Genomic DNA, 24713 nt, shown 5'->3' on the forward strand with positions numbered 1-24713 from the left:
TCAACCTACATGCCCATCAACAGTGGGACTAGATAACGAAAATGTAGTACATATACAGCACAGAATACTATGCAGCCGTAAAAAAGAATAAGACCATGTCTTTTGCAACAACGTGTATGGAACTGGAGGCCATTATCCTAAGTGAACTAACACACCAACAGGGAACCAAATATCATATGTTCTCATTTATAAGTGGGAGCTAAGTGTTGAGTACATATGGACACACGGCAACAATGGACATTGTGTCCTCTCTGAGGGTGGAGTGTGAGAAGAGGATCAGGATTAAAAAACTACCTATTGGTACTATTATTACCTGGGTGATAGAACAATCTATATACCAAACTCCCGTTACACATGGTTTACCTGTATAACAAACCTGCATATGTACCCCTGAATCTAAAATAAGAGTAAACAGTTTAAAAAAAAAATGTAGACCTATGTACATAGAAAAAAATTTTTTTGAGACGAGATCTTGCTTTGTTGCCCAAGCTAGAGTGCAGTGGCGCAATCTCAGCTCACTGCAACCTCCACCTCCCGAGTTAAGGCAGTTCTCCTGCCTCAGCCTCCCGAGTAGCTGAGATTACAGGTGCCTGGCTAATTTTTGTACTTTTAGCAGAGACGGGGTTTCACCTTCTTGGCCAGGCTGATATCAAACTCCTGACCTCGTGATCCACCCGCCTTAGCCTCTGAAAGTGCTGGGATTACAGGTTATAGCCACCGTGCCCAGTCAAAAATTCTTAACAGAATTTGATAGGATTCTGGCAAGTACTCTAGTCAAGTGGGCACTTTATTCTTAAGATGACCACTTCAGTTATTTCTATTGTTCCTTTTCTGATGCTCACAGAAAATTTAAAGAAAGCTACATATATTCTAATTGTGGTGAAATACATACAACATAAAATTCATCATTTGAAGCGTTTATACATATATACAGTTTGTGGGATTAAATACATTGACATTATTTTGCAGCCATCACCACCATTCCATCTCGAACTTTTTCACCTTCCCCACAGAAACTTGTTAAACACTTAACTCTCCATTCTCCCTCCAAACCCCCCTTGCAACCACTATTCTACCTTCCATCTCTGTGAATTTCACTGTTTCAGGTACCTCATATAAGTGGAGTCATATAGTATCAGCCCTTTTGTGACTGGCTGTGAGTGGCTTGTTTTACTTAAGGTATCTTCAAGGGTTATCCATGCTGTTGTATGTATCAGAAGTTCTTTCCTTTTTAAGGCGGAATTATAATTTATTGTATTTATGTACCACATTTTGTGTATTCTTTCACTTGTCAGTGGATACTTAGGTTGCTTTCACCTTTTGGCTGTTCTGAATAATGCTGTTATGGACATGAGTGTACAAACATGTTTGAGTTCCTGCTTTTACTAGTTTTCAGTATATACCAGAAGTGGAATTGTTGGATCATACGGGAATTCTGTGTTTAATTTTTTGAGGAATAGTCTTACCTTTTCCACAGGGCTTACACCGTTTTACATGCGCAAGGGTTTAATTTCTCCACATCCTTGCTAACACTTGTCATTTTCTGTTTGTTTTTAATAATAGCCATCCTAATGGATGTGAACATATTTTTTTAGGTAGTTAATACATATAGATACAGGCTATGTATTTATTTTAAAATTGCACATTAAGTAAAATTCCCTCGTTGTTGCTTGACTTTAATAAATTTGGGCACTCTTTTCTTGAGCCAACTCATACTGTATTCTCAAATAATAAAAATATAAATCCAGGTCTTTATTCCTGACCTTTTTTGTATTCTGAATCAATGCTTTGATACATTGGAAAATTTCATTTTGTGTGACTTTTTTCGTAATACGGAATATTAAGCCTCTCATATAACAGGAGTACACTGGAGTTATTTTGCCAATTTTGTTGATTCCCTTTATTCAATTCCTGTTGCATTTAATATATAATTTTATAGTAATTACATGGTGAACAGATCTCTGTTTTAGTCCATATCTTGACCTCAATTTGATTATAAGCTGCTAAACAGCAGAGCCATATTACTTGCAGTCTTACTTCCATAAAGCTGGCAAAAATAACTAATGTATACTCTTGACATGTGGACACCTATTACTCCACAAGACTTTCAAAGTTGTGAGAGGTAATAATTTGTAATAAGGATAATACCTACTTTATAGATTTATTTTAATACTTGAGTGAGGTAGAATATGTCTAGTAAGTACCTTGCATGAATATGGATCTTTCTGATAAGGCTTGGTGTTCAATACTAAGTCTCTAATGTGTGAGTCTAGCCAGATTCCTGAATTTGAGTTATTGATAGTTGAATGTTTAGACAGTTTTCAAAGATCCTGACTGATACTCATCTTCATTGTGAAGAATATACTGTTCCAGAAAGCGTAAAGATATGAATAAATGATGATGGGATGTCATTGGTTAATATTTCAAATGTATTTTTTTTTTAATGTGTAGGTTTACTTGTGGAAGACAACTTTGATTGCACCTGAAGTGTTTTTCATTCTTGCATTCTTGGAAATCATCAGCATTGTATGAAATAAGTGTTAACCTAGAAAGTGATTTTTAAAAATCTCTCTTCAGTTTCCTTATATGATTGATAGTGATAGCTGTATTTATGTAACAAAGTATTACAATTTTTAATGCTATAATTACCAAAGAATTGAATGTGTCAGTGTTTTTCTTTTATATAGCCAAAAGAATGAAAACAGATACAGTGCACAATTGGAAGACTTTCTTTGCTAGAATGCCTAATTTACTACCATCATGTCTGTGTTTTAATGGCGTTTTCTCATGATTTTCAGTATTCAGAGGATATGAAGCACAAGACCACTCTTCTGGAGCTTCAGAAAATGTTTACATATTTAATGGTATGTTTAAGAATCATGGAGGCTAGGCCAGGCACTGTGGCTCATGCCTGTAATTATAACATTTGGGGAGGCCAAGGTGGCTTGAGTTCAAGAGCTTGAGATGAGCCTGGGCAACATGGTGAAACCCCATCTCTACTAAAAAAAATTACAAAAAATTAGCCAGGCATGGTGGTGCATGCCTGTAGTTCCAGCTGCTTTGGAGGCTGAAATGGGAGGATCGCTTGAGCCCAGGAGGCAGAGGTTGCAGCAAGCTGAGATCTCACTACTGCACTCGAGTCTAGGTGACAGAGTGAGACTCTGTTTCAAAAAAAAAAAAAAGAAACATGGAGGGAAACGAATTAGGTATACCCTGTGACAGAACCTAAAAACGTTAAAAGGAGCTCGTTTGAACTGGCTTTGTCATAACTATGTACCTTCCTTTTCTTTCTTTTTTTTTTTCTTTTATTTTTTTTTATTTATTTATTTTTTGAGTCAGAGTCTTGCTCTGTCAACCAGGCTAGTGTGCAGTGGTGTGATCTCAATTCACTGCAACCCTTCACCTCCCAGATTCAAGTGATTCTCCTGCCTCAGCCTCCCAAGTAGCTGGGAATACAGGCGCACATCACCATGCCCGGCTAAATTTTGTATTTTTAGTAGAGATAGGTTTCACCATGTTGACCAGGCTGGTCTCGAACTCCCGATCTCAAGTGATCTGCGCGCCTCGGCCTCCAAAGTGTTGGGATTACAGACATGAGCCACCATGCCCGGGGCCGTATGTCAGTTATCTGTTATTTGTCATAATAACTTTTAAAAGTTATCTCAGTTGTCTATTGTCTTAATTTGTCCTTTGAAGAATCTGTTTTGTCTCATCCTTTTTCTGTCACAAGGTCTTCCCCTTTTATGCTTGCAGCTTTCTAGCTGATTTATGTTTTTTGTCCCTTAATTACAATGCCTAAAACTATAAAAGTGATCAGTCTTTTAAAAAGATAGTAGATCTTACAATATCATTCCACTGCTTAAGACTCTTGAGTGCTGCTTCATTATGAACAGAATGGTATTCAAGCTCATCACCATGGCACACACCACCTGGGTTTTTTGCCCCTACCCTTCATTTAACCTCCTATCTTATCCCTCTACATTTGGAGCCCATCACCCTGCTGCTTCATTACTTGTGGGTTTATTTTTGCTGTTGTTTCTTACCTGCATCACTCTTCTCCATTTTCTTCTGATGTTCATTTTTCAAGAGTCAGCTTGGTTTTTACCTCTCTAAGAGACCATCTATTCCACAGATTAACCGGAGGATTCCAAGTCATCATTCCTCTTTATTGTTTCTGCCTCTTATATATGTTACTTTTCTCACCTGTTACATCTTGAGGACAGGGATTGTGTCATACTTTTTTCTGTATTTTTTACTGTGTTTATCTTTTGAGGTAGGATCTCTGTCACCCAGGCTAGAGTTCAGTGGTGCCATCTCATCTCATGGCAACCTCGACACCGCCCCACTGCCTGGGACCATAGGCATGTACGCCCATGCCTGGCTATCTTTTTTATTTTTTGTAGAGACACGGTCTCACTGTGTTCCCCAAGCTGGTGTTGAACTCCTGGCCTCAAGCAATCCACTGGCCTCACCCTCCCAAAGTGCTGGGATTACAGGCATTAGCCACCACTCCGGGCCCTTAATCTCCTTTTAACAGAGCTATAAATGCCATTTGAATTGACAAATAGAAAATTGCTGGTTTAAATGACTATTTTAAAATCTGTTAAAGTTCAATCTCTGGGAAAGTTTATTCAGCCTGTGAAGGTTTTATACTTTATGCTTTGCAATATAGATGTGAGTGGTTTTTGTTTGTTTGTTTGTTTGTTTGTTTGAGATGGAGTCTTGCTCTGTTGCCAGGCTGGAGTGCAGTGGCATGATCTCAGCTCACTGCAACCTCTGCCTCTTGAGTAGCTGGGACTACAAGCATGTGTAACCATACCCAGCTAATTTTTGTATTTTTAGTAGAGACGAGGTTTGACCATGTTGGCCAGGATGGTCTCAATCTCTTGGCCTCATAATCTGCCTGCTTCAGTCTCCGAAAGTGCTGGGGTTATAGGCATGAGCTACTGTGCCCGGCTGTGAGTCGTTTGAATCTCAGATTTCTTCCTATAAATTCCTTGACTTGAAAATACATATATCCTAGGTAATTTAAGAATCTTCTAGCACCAAGACCGTTAAACTAAAAATGCTATGACAATTAGAAAGAAATAGATCATTTTAAAACTAACTTCATAGATTTACTACCTGTTCTTTTGTTTTTGTTATGCGTTCATTGAAGAACCTGTAATTTTCTTATTTTTATCTGACACTTAGAATGTTCCCCTTTCTTTTTCTTTGCAGGAGAGTGAATGCAAAGCATATAATCCTAGACCTTTCTGTAAAACATACACCATGGATAAGCAGCCTCTGAATACTGGGGAACAGAAAGATATGACAGAGTTTTTTACTGATCTGATTACCAAAATCGAAGAAATGTCTCCAGAACTGGTTAGTATCAGAATACTGAAAAGTGCCTTTGAAATTTGAACAGGTTTGCCTGCGTTTTAACTAGTTTCATATTTTTTGTTTGTTTTATGTTAAAGAAAAATACCGTCAAAAGTTTATTTGGAGGTGTAATTACAAACAATGTTGTATCCTTGGTAAGTATTATACCTGGTTTTTACTTTTTGGAGCTCTTAATATATTTTCGTTTATATTACAATTTGCTAATTTTTACTAATTTTTTTATGTCTGCTGATTAGGATTGTGAACATGTTAGTCAAACTGCTGAAGAGTTTTATACTGTGAGGTGCCAAGTGGCTGATATGAAGAACATTTATGTGAGTAATCACATAATTTTTTTACTTTATGCTTTTAACTATTTGTGTATAGTGGGTTTATGTTTGTCATCTTGATATTTTAAACTTTTTTCATGTTTTATGTATTTTCTTGTTACTGTACTGTTCAAATAAGAATTAAGGATCAACCATAAAGTTCTTTTTTGCCCAATCAAAATTTAAATTTTAATTAACCCTTCAAAAAAGTTCCTAAGATTCGTAGAATATCTTAATATGAGGAAAACAGTTTACTAAAATTTAAGAATTTACTTTTAAAAAAAAATTTTTTTGCTGAGCATTCTGCCAAAATTGTAATTGCCACCTTTTGTATATTTGCATGGTATAAACAATCATGTGAAGCTTTTAAATGTGGTCTTATACACAGGAATCTCTTGATGAAGTTACTATAAAAGACACTTTGGAAGGTGATAACATGTATACTTGTTCTCATTGTGGGAAGAAAGTACGAGCCGAAAAAAGGTATGCTTTTCAAATGATTTTATTGTTTTCACCATAGACGTGGAACACAAACTAAGGGTAAACTAAGATTAAATTTTTATGGAAATTATATGATTAGGGTAAAATCAGCTGCATGGAGCTCAGTCTCATGGAGCAACTTTTCATCTAGTTGTTCAGTGAATCACTATTTATTTTGACATATACTGAGCTGTATGAAAGTGGTAATCAGTCAACTTGAAACTGTAGATTTTGGGGAGCAGATACATGGACGATAAGTACATTGATCATTTTCATCATTATCTGTATCGAGTCTCAGATGTCTAGCTTTTGTGGCATTTTCTTAGGTAATACAGTGGACCCCCTTATCCTCGGGAAATTTTGCAAGACCCCACGATAGATGTCTGAAACCTCAGATTGTACTGAACCCTATATGTACTGCTTTTTGCTGTACATAACGTACCTATGATAAAGTTTAAGTTACAAATGAAGCTCAGTATTCTTGCCCTTTGGGGCTGTTATTAACTCAAATAAGGGTTACTTGAACACAAACATTGCAATACTATGACAATCCATGTAATAATTAAGGGAGCTACTAAGTGACCAGTAAGTGGGTAGTGTCTGCAGCACAGATAAGCTGGACAAAGGGATGATTCACATCCTAAGCAGGATGGTACAAGATTTTATCGTGATACTCAGAACAGCACACCGCTTATGAACTGTTTATTTTTGGAATTTTCCGTAGTAGCTAACTAGGGACTTTTCTACTAGCTAGCCTTTCCAAAGTGTTTTTTGTTTAGCAAACACTGTTCTGAGAACTTTAATCCAGTTAATCCTCACAGCATTTCTTTGCAATAGATGCTGTTATTATCCCCATTTTACATGTGAAGACATGGAGTCACAGAATAAAGAAACTTTCCCAATACTGATTCCTAAGATACAAATAAGCAAATTTCAGGGAGATAATCAAGTTGAATTTGAGTTCTCATTGGGGCATCCAGGTAGAAAGGTCCTGCAGGCAGTTGGCTGTTACGGTTAGAGCTTGGTGAGAGGTCTAGATTGGAGGTAGATTTGAGAGTTAGTAACTGTTGAGTTAGAGTGTTAAGTAAGTGTTTATACTATAATACATTCAAGCTGGTTCTTCTTTCCAGTGTATTGTTGTTATTTTTGGATACATTGTTTTGGTACATTGATCAAAATAGTCTTCCTCAGCTTTCATTTTTAGTAGAATTTCTTGGAAAGTAACAATTTAGTGGTCTTCAAATAAAAATTTGAAGCCTTACACATACAGTGGTTCCCATCTGTAATCCCAGCACTTTGGGAGTTCAAGGATGTTCACTTGAGCCCAGGAGGGCAACATAGGGAAACACTGTTACTACAAAAAATTTAGAAATTAGCGAGATGTGGTGACATACACTTATAGTGTCAGCTGCTTGGCAGGCTGAATCAGGAGGATCACTTGAGCCTGGGAGGTGGCTTGCAGTGAACCATGATCGTGCCTTTGCACTGCAGCCTTGTCGATAAATTGAGAACCTGTCTCAAAAAAATAAAAATAAAAATTACTATACTTGTTTTACTAATGCATGCCAAACATGCATTAGTTTTCTTTATTAATTATTACTTCATGATTCACGTGTTCCCCAGGCTGGTCTTGATCTCTTGGACTCAAACAGTCTGCCCACCTCAGCCTCCAAAAATGCTGGGATTACAGGCATGAAGCCACTGCACCTGGCCAAAAGGCTCTTGAGCCATAAAATGGCAAGTTTAGGACAGAGTAGTTGAGTAAACATTTTAATTTTATATTGAAAGACAAATAGAAATTGGATTGAAAAGAGCGTCTTATGCAGTTAGTTACTAGGAACAAATGCTGAGAAATAGAAATGTCCTTGAATGTGCTTAAAATCTAGGATTAGGTCAGCCTGCATTTTTAACTACTGTATTCACATGGAACAGTAGTGGAAAATAAGATTGGTAACACGATGGCATCAAATTATTGCCATCCCAGTTTTAGGTTTATCTGTGTGATTGAATCTGTCAGAATATCTGCCTGAGAAATAATGTAGTTGTTGGAAAAGACTTAAGAGCTAAGCCAACCTAAAAATACAGAGGATGAAGTGACAGATGAAAGACAAGGAAAGAAAGAAAATCAGGATAAAATGGTAACCCCAAAACTGGGAAGAGAATCTCAAGAAGAAAATAATCAATTAACATAATTCACAGAGATGAAAGAAAATGACAGCTGAATAAAAGCATTGGGTTTTTCCAGAAGGTAGTTTAGTGATGTGTTTTGTCAGGTTATAGGAATAGAAGCAACATTGTCGGGACACATGGAATCAAGCATAAATCATTCATTTTTAAAGTTTGGCAACAGGCCGGGCACGGTGGCTCATGCCTGTAATCCCAGCACTTTGGGAGCCCAAGGCAGGTGGATTGCCTGAGGTCAGGAGTTCAAGACCAGCCTGGCCAACGTGGTGAAACCCTGTCTCTACTAAAAATACAAAAATTAGCTGGCTGTGGTGGCTCACACCTGTAGTCCCGGCTACTTGGGAGGCTGGGGCAGGAGAATCGCTTGAACCTGGGAGGCGGAGGTTGCAGTGAGCCAAGATCATGCCACTGCACTCCAGCCTGGGTGACAGAGCAAGACTATGTCTTTTTTAAAAAAAAAAAAAAAAAAAAGGCAATAAAAAAACAGCAAGACAGCAAGGAAGATAGTAGCCAGAAAGAGTCTTGGGGCTCAAAGGATTTTTCTAGATGAAAGATACCTGAGCATGTTTGAAGGCAGAGAATAAAAAGTCATTATACAATAAGACACTGAAGTTGCTTAAGAGGAGGTTTTCCAGGTCAGCATTTCTTTGAAAGGGATGGTATTCATTTTTCCAATTTCAAGAAGTGTAGTTGGGGCCGGGCGCAGTGGCTCAAGCCTGTAATCCCAGCACTTTGGGAGGCCGAGACGGGCGGATCACGAGATCAGAAGATCAAGACCATCCTGGCTAACACGGTGAAACCCCGTCTCTACTAAAAAATACAAAATCTAGCCAGGCGAGGTGGCGGGCGCCTGTAGTCCCAGCTACTCGGGAGGCTGAGGCAGGAGAATGGTGTAAACTCAGGAGGCAGAGTTTGCAGTGAGCTGAGATCCGGCCACTGCACTCCAGCCTGGGCAACAGAGCGAGACGCCGTCTCAAAAAAAAAAAAAAAGAAGTGTAGGTGGACATAGTCAAATGAAAGCATAGCTATGCAGGTAATTACACGAAGAAGACAAACTCATCTGATGAGAGTTTGGTTAGGATAAGAGTTAGGGACATATATATAATGGAGTCAGTCAAAAGTTAACTGTTGTAGAGGAATATAATAAATGAGACACTAAAAGATCATCAAGGGTCTGAGTCAAGTTCTTTGGAGAATCTCTTTCTAATTGGAATAAATGTATTGAATACATCCATCATTCTTGATAACCTCCTTCTTTTGACTGATAAGATTCTGCTGTTTTTCTGAAATACCTGTCACATCTCTCCCAGGTAGTCAGTCATTTTTGTTCTTACCATACTTTTATATCTCTGTACTAACATAATATTCAACAGAAATGGGCCAATTGAGGAAGTGAACAAAGTGCTTATTATCCTCAATAGGATCATATTCTGCTCTATCTTCAGACCTCTGGTTTTCTCAGTCTATTCATTTTACCTGAGTAATTTATCAATCACCATAGTACCAATTTTTTACTGATACGCTACTGACAAAGCATTCTAAACTAAGAAAATGACAGCTGAATAAAAGCATTGGGTTTCTCCAGAAGGTAGTTTAGTGATATGTTTTGTTTATTTTTGTCATCTTGGTTTAGAATGCTTTTCTGTGCTTATCACCTGTCCTCCAGTCTTTCCAGATCTGCTCATCTCTTTTATTGACACAATGCATGCTTTCACCCCATGCCACAAGCTCATTAGTTATTCTTCAGAATTGTTAGGATGAAGTTCACACTCTGTCATTACATACATTTGACTCTGTTATACTTCATTTGCCAGTCTCCCAAATAATCTAAAATAGTGAAGTTTTGAACGTTTTATTCCTTCTGCCTGTAACATCTGTCATTCCTTGTTTCCCTAAATTCCTACTTTTTTATTTTTGACTGTGCTCTTGGTTTAAATAAATTCTCTTTTGATCTTTGTGTGCAGTGAAAAATTACTCCCTAAAATTCATTTTTTTGTATATCAAAGTTTGTATATTTTTGTTTGTTTAAATTGAACATATTGCTCGTTATGGTATAGGATTTAGATGATCAGTTGATTTTCTGCTGCTGCTGCTGCTATTGTTATTGTAGTAGCAGCAGTTGACACTTAACTGAACGCTGTTTGCCAGGCCATGATGTTTCAGTCTCCATTTTACGACCCAGCAATTAAGCTCAGAGAGGTTAAGTAACTTATATAGGGTCATTCATCTAATAAGGATTACAACCAGACTTTGCAATTCTGGTTCACAAAAATAAGTATTTTTATTCCTTTTATTTAGGGAAGAAAACTCTGAACCAAAGATCTCCTTGGCCCCGGAGTGTGATGGAACTCCTTTTCATGCTTCCATAGTACCCTTTTGTATCTTTATCATGGTGTTTACCATAGTTTACCATAGTTTACCATAACATTTTTCTTATGTTGACATAGGAAAATCTTTTCAGAATGGAAAAAGTCATGACTGTGTTTGCTGTTTTTTTTAAACAAATTAAAATGTTTGATTTAACAATCAAATTAAGTATGGAAAGATGAAACAAATGCACAGTCACGTATATACAGTATATCAAGGGGGCAGCCTTTCTAACAAGAATGCTGTAGAAAGAAAAAAATGTCCAAATGGGGAACAGTCCTGGTTTCATCAAGAAGCTGTTATGACATATGATGTTAAACCTTATGTTAATACAGTAATCTGATGGATTTGGCAACGATTTTTTTCATTTCCAGTCTTTCAAAGTAGACACAGATTTGCTTAGAATAAAGCTGATTTTTAAGAGTACACAAAAGTTGAGGACAAAGGATAGGAATAAATTCACAAATGCAGAGTGATGAAGAGTAAAAAGATACTGAGCAGCTGACTCATCATCCAAGGTGATTACCTAATAATCAGAGGCTGAAAACTTTATACTGCAAAACCAAGGATAGTTTAGTATATAAATGATACAGCTGAGTTTGTAGTTATATCTTGGCTTCTGTTTATTAAGAAAAATGAGCATAGTTATGTATAATCTTTAGTAGACAACCTGCATTCATTTAAATTAAATAATATTTTGTATAATAGTGTGATATAAGGCCACAGTATTTATTTTGGACAAACTCCTTAAAGTAATGATTTTAATATCAGTGTTACTCATTCTTTTGAAATACAGTTTTTTAACTGAATTAAGGTTATAGATAATTTTTAAAATACTACATACATCAGGACTAGTAAAATAATTTATATTCAGGTATTTATATCTAATATCCAGTGAAAATGTACTACCAAATTTTTACAGTAGATATTAATCAGTCTGACTTGCCTGTTGATCCCATAAGTATAATTATACGTCAGCCTGATTTTAGTGTCTATTCTTTGATTTTATTAAATTAGGAATGCAGCAGTTATAGAGCAAATAAACACAAGTGATGCAGCCATACAAGGTTCATAACAGCTCTTCAGTTTACTATGTGCAAGCTCAAATACAGTCACACTAATGAATAGCCAGATTCCAATTCTTCATGAAAAGGTGCTGGTGGAGGTTGTCAGCCACCTTTTGATAGACATCCCCAATCCAGTGGCCAGTAAATGAGAGAACAGCCAAGACAAAAGAAAAACCTTCAGAAATTTTGCAGAGAATATGCCCCCTTTCTTCATGATGCCTGTGTTTCTCATGCTGAGAGTGGCCATGCACGTGGGGTGTTTACAGGAAAGAGTAACAGTACCTTCCTTATAGGATTGTTGTAAAACTTACGTGCGTTAATGTACAGCAAGCCCTTAGGAGAGGAACTCCTTGAGGGGGGATTTTTTCTGGTTAACTCAACCAATCCTATGTGCAGTCTGAGGTGTTTTTTGAAGATGCTTTCAACTTCTTCCTTCTCTCAACATAACTTTCCTCAGACTGAGAGCTGTTTTTCTTTTTTCTTTTTTGAGTCTTGCTCTGTTGTCCAGGCTGGAATGCTGTGGTGTGATCTTTGCTTCCTGCAGCCTCAGCCTCCCAAGTAGGTGGGATTATAGGCGTGCACACTGCCACACCTGGCTAATTTTTATATTTCTTGTAGAGATATGGTTTTGCCATGTTGGCCAGAATAGTCTCGAACTCCTGGCCTCAAGCAATCTGCCCACCTTAGCCTTCCAAAGTGCTGGTATTACAGGCATGAGCCACTGTGCCCAGCCTTAGAACTATTTTTCTCTCCAATGCTATGGCTGTCTGTTTCAGCAGCTCTGTTGATATCTTCTGATGTCTGTGAGCAAGGTATCCTGTCACAGTGAGAACTCTTGGAGATATTCTCTCCAGACTCATGCTGGGCATCCAACAGTAGTACTTTTTCCATGTCACCAGTAGAAGTAGAAACGAAGGCTGAAACACTGCTCCCATTCCTACTACTGCTAAAGTGTAATTCTACCCAGGAGCCCTGCAGACTCTCATCCTGCATCGTGGGGGCTGTGCTCTGTGACATGGTGCTAGAGGGTGGCTGCCAGGCATCGGGCTGCCCTTCAGTGGTGGGCGGTGGGGAAAGGGTGAGCACCAGTGCTGCTGCCTAGTGCTCAGGGACTGACTGTATAGTTTTAATAAGAATGTTATTTAGAATACTTCTGTAGTTTCCCTTCTGTGTGGTTTTGTTTTTTGTAGTTTGTTTACCTGCAGACAAGGAAGGTCTGAAAATATTACATAGAAAATTTCAAAATAATTCTTAAGTTTTAAATTGCCCACTGGACTGAGTAGCATGATAAAATCTGACACAGTCCCCACCTGGGATGTAAACCATCCTTTTGTCCAGTATGTCCATGGTGCATACACTACTTGTTCATTAGTCTGTTAGTAGCCCTTTTGGTTACCTTCGCAGTATTGCACTGCTTGTATTCAAGAAACCTTTATTTTACTTAATGGCACCAAAGTGTAAGACTAGTGATCATAACAGTTGGGCTTTGCCAAAGAGAAGCTGTAAAATGCCTTAAAGTTTTCAACTTAATATGAAAAGAAAAAAAAAATCATACGATGAGGTTGCTAAAATCTGTGAAATTGTGAACAGTATATTGTTATAATTGTTCTATTTTATTAATACTTGTTAATCTCTTGCTGTGCCTAATTTATAACTTTATTATAGGTATGTCTGTTTAAGAGAAACCATAGTGTATATAGAGTTCAGTACTGTCCTCAGTTTCAGGCAGACACGGGGAGTCTCAGATGGTATTCCCTACGGATAAGGGGGATTACTATACTTCTTAACTCTGAGTTGAGAATTAAAATGGATATAGCATAACAGAAATCAAACCAACTGAAGTATTTGTGAGAAGTAATCTTTATTAATTTTTTTTCTTGTCTCTCAGGGCATGTTTTAAGAAATTGCCTCGTATTTTGAGTTTCAATACTATGAGATACACATTTAATATGGTCACGATGATGAAAGAGAAAGTGAATACACACTTTTCCTTCCCATTACGTTTGGACATGACGCCCTATACAGAAGATTTTCTTATGGGAAAGAGTGAGAGGAAAGAAGGTGATTTTTCCATTTCTTTCTCTTATCTGTTATTATTGTCAATCTCCGTAACAAGGTAGTCATAATTACAAAGTTTTCATCAACTACATAGTTAACACAAATTGAATGTTTGTTAAGACAATGACGTGCGCTCAGTCAGTTAACCAGTAAATATTTAGTATCTACTAGGACTATGTTCCTAGACATTCTTCTATATACTGGAGTCACAGTGGTGAACAGGATAAGCATGGTTGTCGCTCTTGTGGAGCTTAAATCTCATGGGGTGAGTCTTTTTATGTTGTTTTGTTTTGTTTTGTGTGTGTGTGTGTGTGTGTGTGTGTGTGTGTGTTTGTGTTTTGCCTGAGACACAGTCTTACTCTGTCTCCCAGGCTGGAATGCAGTGGCACGATCTTGGCTCACTCCACCTCCCAGGTTCAGGTAATTCTTGTGCCTCAGCCTCCCAAGAAGCTGGAACCATAGGCACACACCACCAGGCCCAGCTAATTTTTGTATTTTTAGTAGAGACAGGGTTTCGCCGTGTTGGGCAGTCTGGTCTCGAACTCCTGATCTCAGGCGATCCACCTGCCTCGGCCTCCTCAAGTGCTTGGATTATAGGTGTGAGCCACTGGGCCTGGCCTCTTGCTCATTTTTCCTTCTTTAGCAATAAGTTCTGTTTTGTCTAAACTAGGGTCCTGGCAACGTTTATTTGTATAAAGAGTTCTGATTAAAATTTTAAAGGTTTGGAGAAGCCACTTACACTAAACTTCAGGAAAGAGAACCATGTTATAATCTTTAACTCCAGTGCCTAGCACTTAATGAGTATCCAGTAAATGTTTTACCCTCACTCAATGGGAGATGAGAGGTGTAAGCAATGAATGCACACTATTTTTTCAGGAGACGTACCCTTTCCTTGAAGAGAGTAGAGAAGATGGTAACTATAGCTATAAAGAAATACAGAGTTAAGAGAGGGAATTATTACTGTTAGGCTTTGGGTATATTTATACCTTGTAGAAGGCAGGGCACAGTGGCTCATGCCTGTAATCCCAGCACTTTGGCAGGCCGCAGGCGGTCACCTTAGATCAGAAGTTCGAGACCAGGCTGGCCAACATGGTGAAACCCCGTCTCTACTAAAAATACAAAAAAATTAGCTAGATGTGGTAACACATGCCTGTAATCTCAGCTACTCAGGAGGCTGAGGCAGGAGAATTACTTGAACCCAGGGAGGCGGAGGGTGCAGTGAGCTGAGATCGTGCCATTGCACTCCAGCCTGGGCGACAGAGCGAGACTCTGTCTCAAAAAAAATAAAAATAAGTTGTAAGGCATGGCCCAATAGAGATGACAGGCAAAGTTAAGAAGTTGGCATTGTATGTATACATCCTACTTTTTTTTTTTTTTTGGGGTTCACGTCATTCTCCTGCTTCAGTCTCCCGAGTAGCTGGGACTACAGGCGCCGACCACCACGCCCGTCTAATTATTTTGTATTTTTAGTAGAGACGGGGTTTTACTGTGTTAGCCAGGATGGTCTCGCTCTCCTGACCTCGTGATCCACCCGCCTTGGCCTCCCAAAGTGCTGGGATTACAGGCGTGAGCCACCGTGCCCGGCACATCCTACTTTTTAGACCTATTATTAAACCATTTAAAAAATTAGCCAGGTGCAGTGATACATGCCTCTGGTCACAGCTATTGGGGGGCTGAGATGGGAGGATCACTTGAGCCCAGGAGTCCAGGGCTGCGGTAAGCTATGATTATGCCACTACATTCCAGCCTGGATGGTAGAGCAAGACTCCATCTATTTGAAAAAAAAAATTTTTTTTTTTTTGGAAAAGTATAGCAGAACCTCCTCACAGCTGTGCTTCATTTGTATTTCTTGTGATGTTTCCACTTGTGGAGATAGCAGAATTTATGCCAGGATAAAGGAATTTGTTAGGCCACAAGTGATGCAGTCAGATCCTGGCACTGCCTCTGTAAGCATATCTACACTCCTCAGCCACTGCCTTGACACCTTGAGTCATATGCTTCTCTTACTGACCTAATTATCTCTTCATGTTCCAGTTCAGACTGTACCCTCAAGTCAGCCAAGTCTCGTCATTTCCTTATTCCATATTCTACTTTTTCCTTTCTGTGTGGTAGTGGGAATACACATCATAAATCATATGTCGTCTTTAAACTTATTAGACCATTCTGTTTTTTTTTTCCTCAGTATCTTTTATTACCTTTAGATTTTAAATCTTTGGGGATAGGAAGTGTACCTTTTTCTTTATTTTGTTTCTGTCTACACAAATCTCCTAATACATAGTGTTTTTTATTAACTGATGTGTATTTGGAAGCTGCCAGTACAATGCTTCGTTTTCCTTTTTTTGGCCAACTGTTCAAACCATGTTTAAACCACTTTTCTTAACATGAGAATAAAAGAAGTATACCAGTTCCTTTAGGTCCTTTGTTTGCCTGCTCCTAGTAAAGATTAAATAGAATGAAGCATTTTATACTACCTATTTCAAAAGACTAGTCAGATTAAACAAAAATATTTTATATTTATACTTTATATTGAAGTTGTCCATAATTATGTACTAACACGTGGTTGTTTTACTAGTGGTTTGTATAATACGTCCTCTATGGTAGTAAGCTAAGGATGGTGAATGACTAGCAAATACTTGTTTTGTACATATTTAACATATAAACTATTTGTATCTATTTCTGTAAATAAAGTTTATTATAAGAAGTGATTCTATGTAACTTGTGACACTGGGAAAATTATTTTTATTAAAATGGTGTTAATAGAATAAAATATTGTAATAAAGTTTATTATAAAAAGGGCTTCTAAGTAACTTGTGAAGTTTGGAAAATTATTTCCATTCTATGTAAATCATTTCAGGTTTTAAAGAAGTCAATGATCATTCAAAAGACTCAGAGAGCTATGAATATGACTTGATAGGAGTGACTGTTCACACAGGAACGGCAGATGGTGGGCACTATTATAGCTTTATCAGAGATATAGTAAATCCCCATGCTTATAAAAACAATAAATGGTGAGTTTTAAATATTTCAAAACTTTTTTCCTTTAAGAGTTTGTGGTAGTTTTCTGAAATGTTTTCAGTGCTTAGTTTTCTAAAACTTTCTACAAAAGTTGAAAATGAGGCAGACAAAGTTTTTAAATGAAGATAACTTTCAACAGACAGTATAAATCAGTTCTTAAACATACAGATCTTTTAACTCTTGAGAATTTGTATCCTTTCCTCAGAGAAATGAATACACAGTTTTGCAGACAACTTTAGGAGCTTTATAGACAACATTTCAACTCTTAACCTTCTCTATTCATTTAAGAGCTGCTTATTGAATATCTTCTACAGGGTAGCCTTATATGTACCATTAGAAGTTACCTGCATGCTCTGCTTGCTTCACCTCCTATTGGGAGGACCACACACACTTTCTTTTTATCGTTTTATCAAGTTAATGGTTGGAAGTCATTAAACAGTCCCCAGTACCTGTTTTTTGGTCTTCAGATATTGTCAGGTAGGGTCTAGCCTGTAGGTACTATATGTGTGCTAGGCACTGTTTTAAGTGCTGGGGATATTGCTTTGAAGAAAATGTACAATTGTTAATTGATTTTCAGTTAGCAGAATAGTTTCATTCAGTTATTTTTCACTTCTTCACCCGTCGTGTCCATGGTGCCTTTTCCTTTTTTTATCCATTTGAATGTTTCCATAAGTATATTTTGAATCTTTTTTGATCATAAATTTTGAAATGGTATCTCAAGTTCTCACATCTCTTAATTTTTCCTAATAGCATTACATGTTATATTTAAGCAAACTTTTTTATTTATTTTATGAATTCTTTTGTTAATCCTAGGTTATAAATGGATCTATCTGATTATAAGGTGGTTAAGAGTATGTTATAAAATTATATGTCCAATTTCTAGTAGATTAGAATTGTAAAAATAAGAACTTAGAATTTACCTCATGAAATAATAGACACTTGTAACATTGGTTATTCAAAAAATAGTAGACATAATATGAAGATATTCAGTATATGCATACTGGATTAATACTATATGCTCTATTTTAGGTATCTTTTTAATGATGCTGAGGTAAAACCTTTTGATTCTGCTCAGCTTGCATCTGAATGTTTTGGTGGAGAGATGACGGTAAGTTTTATTCAGAAATTTTAAATGGTTTGTGCCTTGTCATATCCAAAATCCAGTAGCAGAGTCGCTTAACTTTCTTTTAATTGCTATGATTAAACTAAAGATTTATTCAACTGATATTTATTAGAAGTTTAGTATGTTTACAGAAATATTTTTAAAGTGCTATTTCTACTTTCCACAACAGCCTGATTAAGAAGGTAAGACAAATAAAAAGCTTAGTAGTATGGGAGTTGAATTACAGTGCCATGAGAATAAGGATTGAGTAAATTGTTGACTCAGTGAATTCTGTGGGATTAGAGCAAAAAGAAATTACTGTTCACTGACTTAATCTGAAAAATCTTTGACAAGGGAGTCTCTCTTAGCTTACTGTGGCTCAAGAGGCTACCTGATTCACAATAAGAAAAAAAGAAATTAAAAAAATGTTTGGCAAGGAGGTTGGCTTGAGCTAAGTTTTAAAGGATTGTTCTTTCAGTGCTTTTTATAACACCAGCAGCAACCTGGATAACACTAGTTACTGGATAGAAAAAGGACATCTTTGTGACATAATTGACAAAAGACTTTTTTGGTTTTTGCCCCCAAGTCGGAATCTTGCTGTGTCACCCAGACTGGAGTGCAGTGGCGCCATCTTGGCTCACTGCAACCTTCACCTCCTGGGTTGCAGCTGTTCTCGAGCCTCAGCCTCGGGAGTAGCTGGGATTACAGGTGCCTGCCACCATCCCCAGCCAATTTTTGTATTTTTAATAGAGATGAGGTTTCACCTTGTCGGCCAGGCTGGTCTCAAACTCCTGAACGCAAGTGATCCACCTACCTCAGCCTCCCAAGTGCTGCAATTACAGACATGAGCCACGGCACCTAGCTGACAATAGACGTTTTAAAAGACATTTAGGTTGGAGTAGTATTGTAATGATTTCACTTCTCTATAGACAGTTTATCCTAGTATCAATTTTCTGAGAACTGTGTTAAAATATTCTCTTGATTCTCCACAAGACAAATATTAGTCATTTCTGTTTCATAGTTTTGCCCAAATAAAGTTATTGTTTGACTTAATAACCATATTTGTTATGAATTAGCCATTTACATTCTGGATTTTATAGTTGATCTTAGCCAAAAGTTGAGAAATAATACACATTCCAGATTTTAATGAAGTGTTTCCTTATTGCTTCTCAGTGTTCTTGTCTACTCTGCTGAATGGAAAAAGAAAAGCAGGCCACTTGCTAACAATATGGAAATGGGTAGAATAGGGAAGTAAATATTTAGTTAACAACTAAAGCCACCACTAAATGTATTACATCTGTAGATGTTATTCCTAGAATGTTTCCTTTTTTTTTTTTTTGAGATGGAGTCTCACTCTGTCACCAGCTAGGGTACAGTGGCGTGATCTTGGCTCACTGCAACCTCCGACTCCCTGGTTCAACCGTTTCTCCTGCCTCGGCCTCCCAAATAGCTGGGATCAGAGGCACGCGCCACCCTACCCAGCCAATTTTTGTGTTTTTAGTAGAGACAGGGTTTCACTATGTTGGCCAGTATGGTCTGGATCTCCTGACCTTGTGATATCGCCCACCTCGGGCTCCCAAAGTGCAGGGATTACAGTCATGAGCCACTGTACCCGGCCGAATGTTTCCTTTAAAAAAAAAAAAAAAGAGCAAGGCTCTTCTCTTAAAAGTAGTTTTCAAATTGCAGGTCCACTTTGTTTTTTCTTTTATTTATTTTATTGTAAAGTATCTTTAAAAAATGTTTTGAGGCCAGGTGTGGTGACTCATGCCTGTAATCCCAGCACATTGGGAGGCCGAAGTGGGTGGATCACCTGAGGTCAGGAGTTCAACACCAGCATGGCCAATGTGGGGAAACCCTACCTCCACTAAAAATATAAAAATTAGCCAGGTGTGGTGGCGGGCGCCTGTAGTCCCAGCTTCTCGGGAGGCTGAGGCAAGAGAATCGCTTGAACCCGGAAGGTGGAGGTTGCAGTGGGCTGAGATCGTGCCATTGAACTCCAGCCTGGGTAACAAGAGCAAAACTCCACCTCAAGAAGAAAAAAAAAAAAAAGGCTGGGCGTGATGTCTCAGGCCTGTAATCTCAGCAGTTTGGGCGGCCAAGGCGGGTGGATTGCTTGAGGTCAGGAGTTCAAGACCATCCTGGCCAACATGGTGAAACCCCGTCTCTACTAAAAACACACAAAAAATTAGCCGGGTGGGATAGCGGGCGCCTGTAATCCCAGCTACTCGGGAGACTGAGGCAGGAGAATCGTTTGTATCAGGCGGAGGTTGCAGTGAGCTGAGATCACGCCATTTCGCTCCAGCCTGGGAGACAAGAGCAAAACTCCGTCTCCAAAAAAAAAAGTTTTGAATCTTCGTGTTTTAAAATGTCTGCCTCTGTCCCTTCTGATTTCATTGCCCATAATGCTGCTTGTCTGCTTCCCTTGGCTTTTTAAATTTTTTCTGTCACAACACACCTGAAGTTCTCCAGAATTACCAGTAGAATCCTCATGTCCTTACTCATTAGGAAACAGCCTTTAAGTTCTCAGAAGCCCCACCACTAAATTCCTCGTAATATTCCACATGTTCACTTACCTGTCTGTGATCCTTTGTTCAGCCTCCTTTTGTCCTATGATCTTTCTTTCTTATTCAAATCTAGATCTTTACTGATTGCTTCTCATTACTTTGTGGTCCCTTTTCTTTCCTTTGCATCGTGTGTGTGTGCGTGTGTGTGTGTGTGTGTGTGTGTGTGTGTATTATCTTTGGTTGACTCTTTTTCTGATGCTGCTCTTGCTGTCTCCCATCAGGCACTGCTTAAAGTGTGTACTGACAAATCCATTTTATCTGCATAAAGTTACTTACAACTCTGAGGTTCAAAATTATGTTTGTGAAGGACTGGTGGAGGTAGATGTTTTGAGATGTCAGAATAAATTACAGCTTCATGCCAATGAGATATTTTAATAATATGCTTTTCTCATTTATAATGTTGCTGAGTAATAACTATTTAAATTCAGTTTTTATTTCTACTTACCGCATTTACCAAAATTAGGACAAGGCCAACTATTTCCTTGCCTCACTGTCTTCATTTGTTTTCTTTTGTTACAGTAAAATTTTCTCAGTCTCAACTTTATAGTGTTCTCTAAAAATAATAAAAACTGAAAAAAAGATATTAGGTTATATTGGCCAAATTGTGAAGTACATACAATTTTTATGAACGCAGTGTTGTTTGAAAACTACTTACAGAGTTACTGTTAAGTATAAAATAGCTGTTTATGAAATAACTTATATATAAACATAGCTGAGTATACCCATTTTTTCAAAGAAGTAAAACTTTTGTATTTTTAAACAGACCAAGACCTATGATTCTGTTACAGATAAATTTATGGATTTCTCTTTTGAAAAGGTAACCATTTTTTTTATGTATAGTTTTATATTGTTTTTTTCTTCTGCATTGTCTACTTTTAGAGTGATACTTTGTCAAAATGAAAATATATTTTTTCTTGCTTCTTAAAGACACACAGTGCATATATGCTGTTTTACAAACGCATGGAACCAGAGGAAGAAAATGGCAGAGAATACAAATTTGATGTTTCGTCAGAGTTACTAGAGGTATAAGTTAATTTCACTTGAGCAACATTTTAAAAATGTGTTAAGTGTTTATGCAAGGAATACTGTAGTGTAAGAATAGGCTCTACAGGTTGATATTTGTAATTCTGACTAGATCTTAAGAATATTTACAAATAGTCTTGGTAATACTGACATAAGACCGGTAAATGAAAATGAATGAGATTAAATGGAGTAGAAAATATCACTAAAAGAGAGTAGGTGGCCGGGTGCGGTGGCTCATGCCTGTAATCTCAGCATGTTGGGAGGCCAAGGCGGGTGGATCACGAGGTCACGAGTTCATGACCAGCCTGGCCAAATGGTGAAACCCTGTCTCTACTAAAAATACAAAAATTAGCTGGGTGTGGTGGTGGGCGCCTGTAATCCCAGCTACTTGGGAGGCTGAGGCAGAGATAATTGCTTGAACCCGGGAGTCGGAGGTTGCAGTGAATGGAGATCGCACCACTGCACTTCAGCCTGGGTGACAGTGAGACTCCATCTCAGAAACAACAACAAAAAATAGGCAAAAAGGTTGAGGGAATCAGAGTGACTTAACAATTTGTGAGGTTAGATAATGTTTTGCTTTTTAGATTGGATGATGGGTTTGTAAGTGTTCCTTCTGTTGTGCCTCATGATATAGACATGCCCTCAAGCATGCCTTGTAATTGAAATGCTGTTAAAATGTATTTTACACCCGGGGGCAATGGTTTACGCCTATAATCCCAGCATTTTAGGAGGCTCAGACGGGTGGATCACCTGAGGTCAGGAGTTCGAGACCAACCTGGCCAACATGGCAGAACCACAGCTCTACTAAAAAATAGAAAGATTAGCTGGGCGTGTTGGTGGTTGCCTGTAATCCCAGCTACTCAGGAGGCCTAGGGGAGAGAATCCCTTGAACCTGAGAGGTGGAGGTTACAGTGAGCCGAGATAACACGACTGCATTTCAGCCTGGGGAAAAGAGCAAAACTTTGTCTCAAAAAAAAAAAAAAAAAAAAAAAAAAAAAAAAAAAAAAAAAAAAAAAAATAGGGCTGGGCGCGGTACCTCATGCCTGTAATCCCAGCACTTTGGGAGACTGAGGCGGGTGGATCACGAGGTCAGGAGATCGAGACCATCCTGGCTAACATGGTGAAACCCCGTCTCTACTAAAAATACAAAAAATTACCTGGGTGTAGTGGCGGGCGCCTGTAGTCCCAGATACTCCGGAGGCTGAGGCAGGACAATGGCGTGAACCCCGGAGGTGGAGCTTGAAGTGAGCCGAGATCGTGCCGCTGCACTCCAGCCTGGGCGACAGAATGAGACTGTCTCAAAAAAAGTATTTTACATATGAAGGAATAAAAACGTGTTCATTTGTAGTTATGAGGCTTTCTTCATTTCATAATATAGTAGGTAGTAATAGTACATTGTTGAGTACATAGCTCAGTGTGTATTGTGTTGGTGTTAGGAATTCAGTCAGCCAAAAACACAAAAAAGTAAATCTTCTCCAGAATGCATGCCTGATTAAATTGTATGTTTTCATCTAGACAATTCAGCTTTTACTGTCTGGAAAACAAAAATTTTTTTTTTGTAATATTGCGATCAAGTCTTAAAACTGGGTATTGTTCTGAAATGCTTTTAACTAGTATCTTGCATGCACATGTGTTAATGGTAAAAAAACCAGGAATATTGTCTTTTTTAAATTCCTTGAATTGAATTTAGCAGCTGAATTAGGTGGTATTCATTATAAATGGCTTCATTAGATTTGAAGCTACTAAACTTACCTATTTGTATAAAAATTATCTCAACCGTCATTATAACCACAATTAATTATAATCATTTTTTGTGCAAAGCTTTTTGCCCTAAAGATATTTAGAAAAATCTAGACCTTGCTTTATATAAGTACCCGACAGTATTTAATGACAGTTACGCCACTTGTGAAGTAAAATGAAATTTTAAATAAAACCTTTACAATGATGATGTATTTTGTTTGTTTACATCAGTGGTTCTCAAACTTCTGTGTGTATGTGTGAGTGACAGGGTCCTCATTTAAAGTGAGGAAGCTTAATCATTTCTGGCTTTTGATTTAAGGTGAAAGATGTGTGACTCCTCATTTTACTTGATACAGAGAGGCCATTGTAGGGTTGTTAATTGACCTAATTCCAGTATTGTCTCAGGGAATGTGGAGGCCTAAGGAGAGGGAGAAAGTGAACAGCTAGTCGGTGGAGCAGTCAGAACACACACAACTTGTATTAAGTGTGCCGTCTTATATCGGTGTAGTTCGTGGTACCCTGAAACAATCACAATAGTAACCTCAAAAAATCACACTGATGATAGATCACCATAATATGATATAATATATAATACAATATAATACATAATATAATAATATATAATGATGAAAATGTTTGAAATATTTCAGGAATTACCAAAATGTGACAAAGTGAGGACGTGCTAGTAAAAAAAATGGTGCCAATAGACTTGCTTGATTGCAAGGCTGCCACAGCCCTTCAGTTTGTTGAAAAATACAGCATCTGCAAAGTGCAGTAAAGTGAAGCACAATAAAATGAGATATGCCTGTACATTAGAAAATTCCTCATTGCAGACCTAAGCCAACATTTTTTTCTGTAATTGTTCCAGCTTACTATTTTTAAATGAGTGTGCCTACATGTTTTCATAAAATTAAATTTAAAATGTAAAATACTGTGTACATGAACATTAATATGATTCTAGATATAAACCAGAATGTGGTTCTTTAGATTTGTACATTTAAAGCATAGCTATTAATCCCAAAAGATAACATAAAACATTTTAGAAGCATAAAAGAGATTAAGCACACTAGTTATAAATTGTAGTGATTCTTACAGATAATATAAGGTAAGAGTTTTCAGAAAGTGTAGTTGATAGGGTTTGCTAGAGAAGGGTCAGGAAATACTTTGGGAAGTTAACCTTAAACTGAAACTTGAAAGTTAGAGAAGAGGTAATCATGTGAAGAATGCTTGGGGCCAGGCAAAGAGAACATTATGTACAAATTGCCTAGGAAGGACAGAGCTTATTGGCATGTTTCAGAAGCCAAAAGATGACCTATATGGCTGTGATGGTAGTTCAAGGAAAAGTGGCCCAAGATGAGGATGGACAGTTATGTAGAAAATAGCTAGGGTAAGGATGGGTGCAGTGGTTCACACCTGTAAT

At 37.8% G+C, this 24713-nt stretch overlaps 1 protein-coding gene across 1 annotated transcript in view; it reads left to right on the top strand.

Moving 5' to 3' along the window:
- Positions 1 to 24713, top strand: part of USP34 (ubiquitin specific peptidase 34) — a 221900-nt gene that overhangs the window by 144214 nt on the left and 52973 nt on the right. The window contains 10 exon segments of the mRNA XM_017849063.1: positions 2799 to 2864; positions 5221 to 5367; positions 5463 to 5519; positions 5622 to 5699; positions 6082 to 6176; positions 13680 to 13852; positions 16704 to 16857; positions 17894 to 17972; positions 21294 to 21347; positions 21458 to 21553. Coding sequence (XP_017704552.1) covers positions 2799 to 2864; positions 5221 to 5367; positions 5463 to 5519; positions 5622 to 5699; positions 6082 to 6176; positions 13680 to 13852; positions 16704 to 16857; positions 17894 to 17972; positions 21294 to 21347; positions 21458 to 21553 — 999 coding nt within the window.

The sequence above is a fragment of the Rhinopithecus bieti genome, unplaced genomic scaffold (genome assembly GCF_001698545.2).
Source record: "Rhinopithecus bieti isolate Rb0 unplaced genomic scaffold, ASM169854v2 scaffold_30775, whole genome shotgun sequence".
Lineage (NCBI taxonomy): Eukaryota > Metazoa > Chordata > Mammalia > Primates > Cercopithecidae > Rhinopithecus > Rhinopithecus bieti.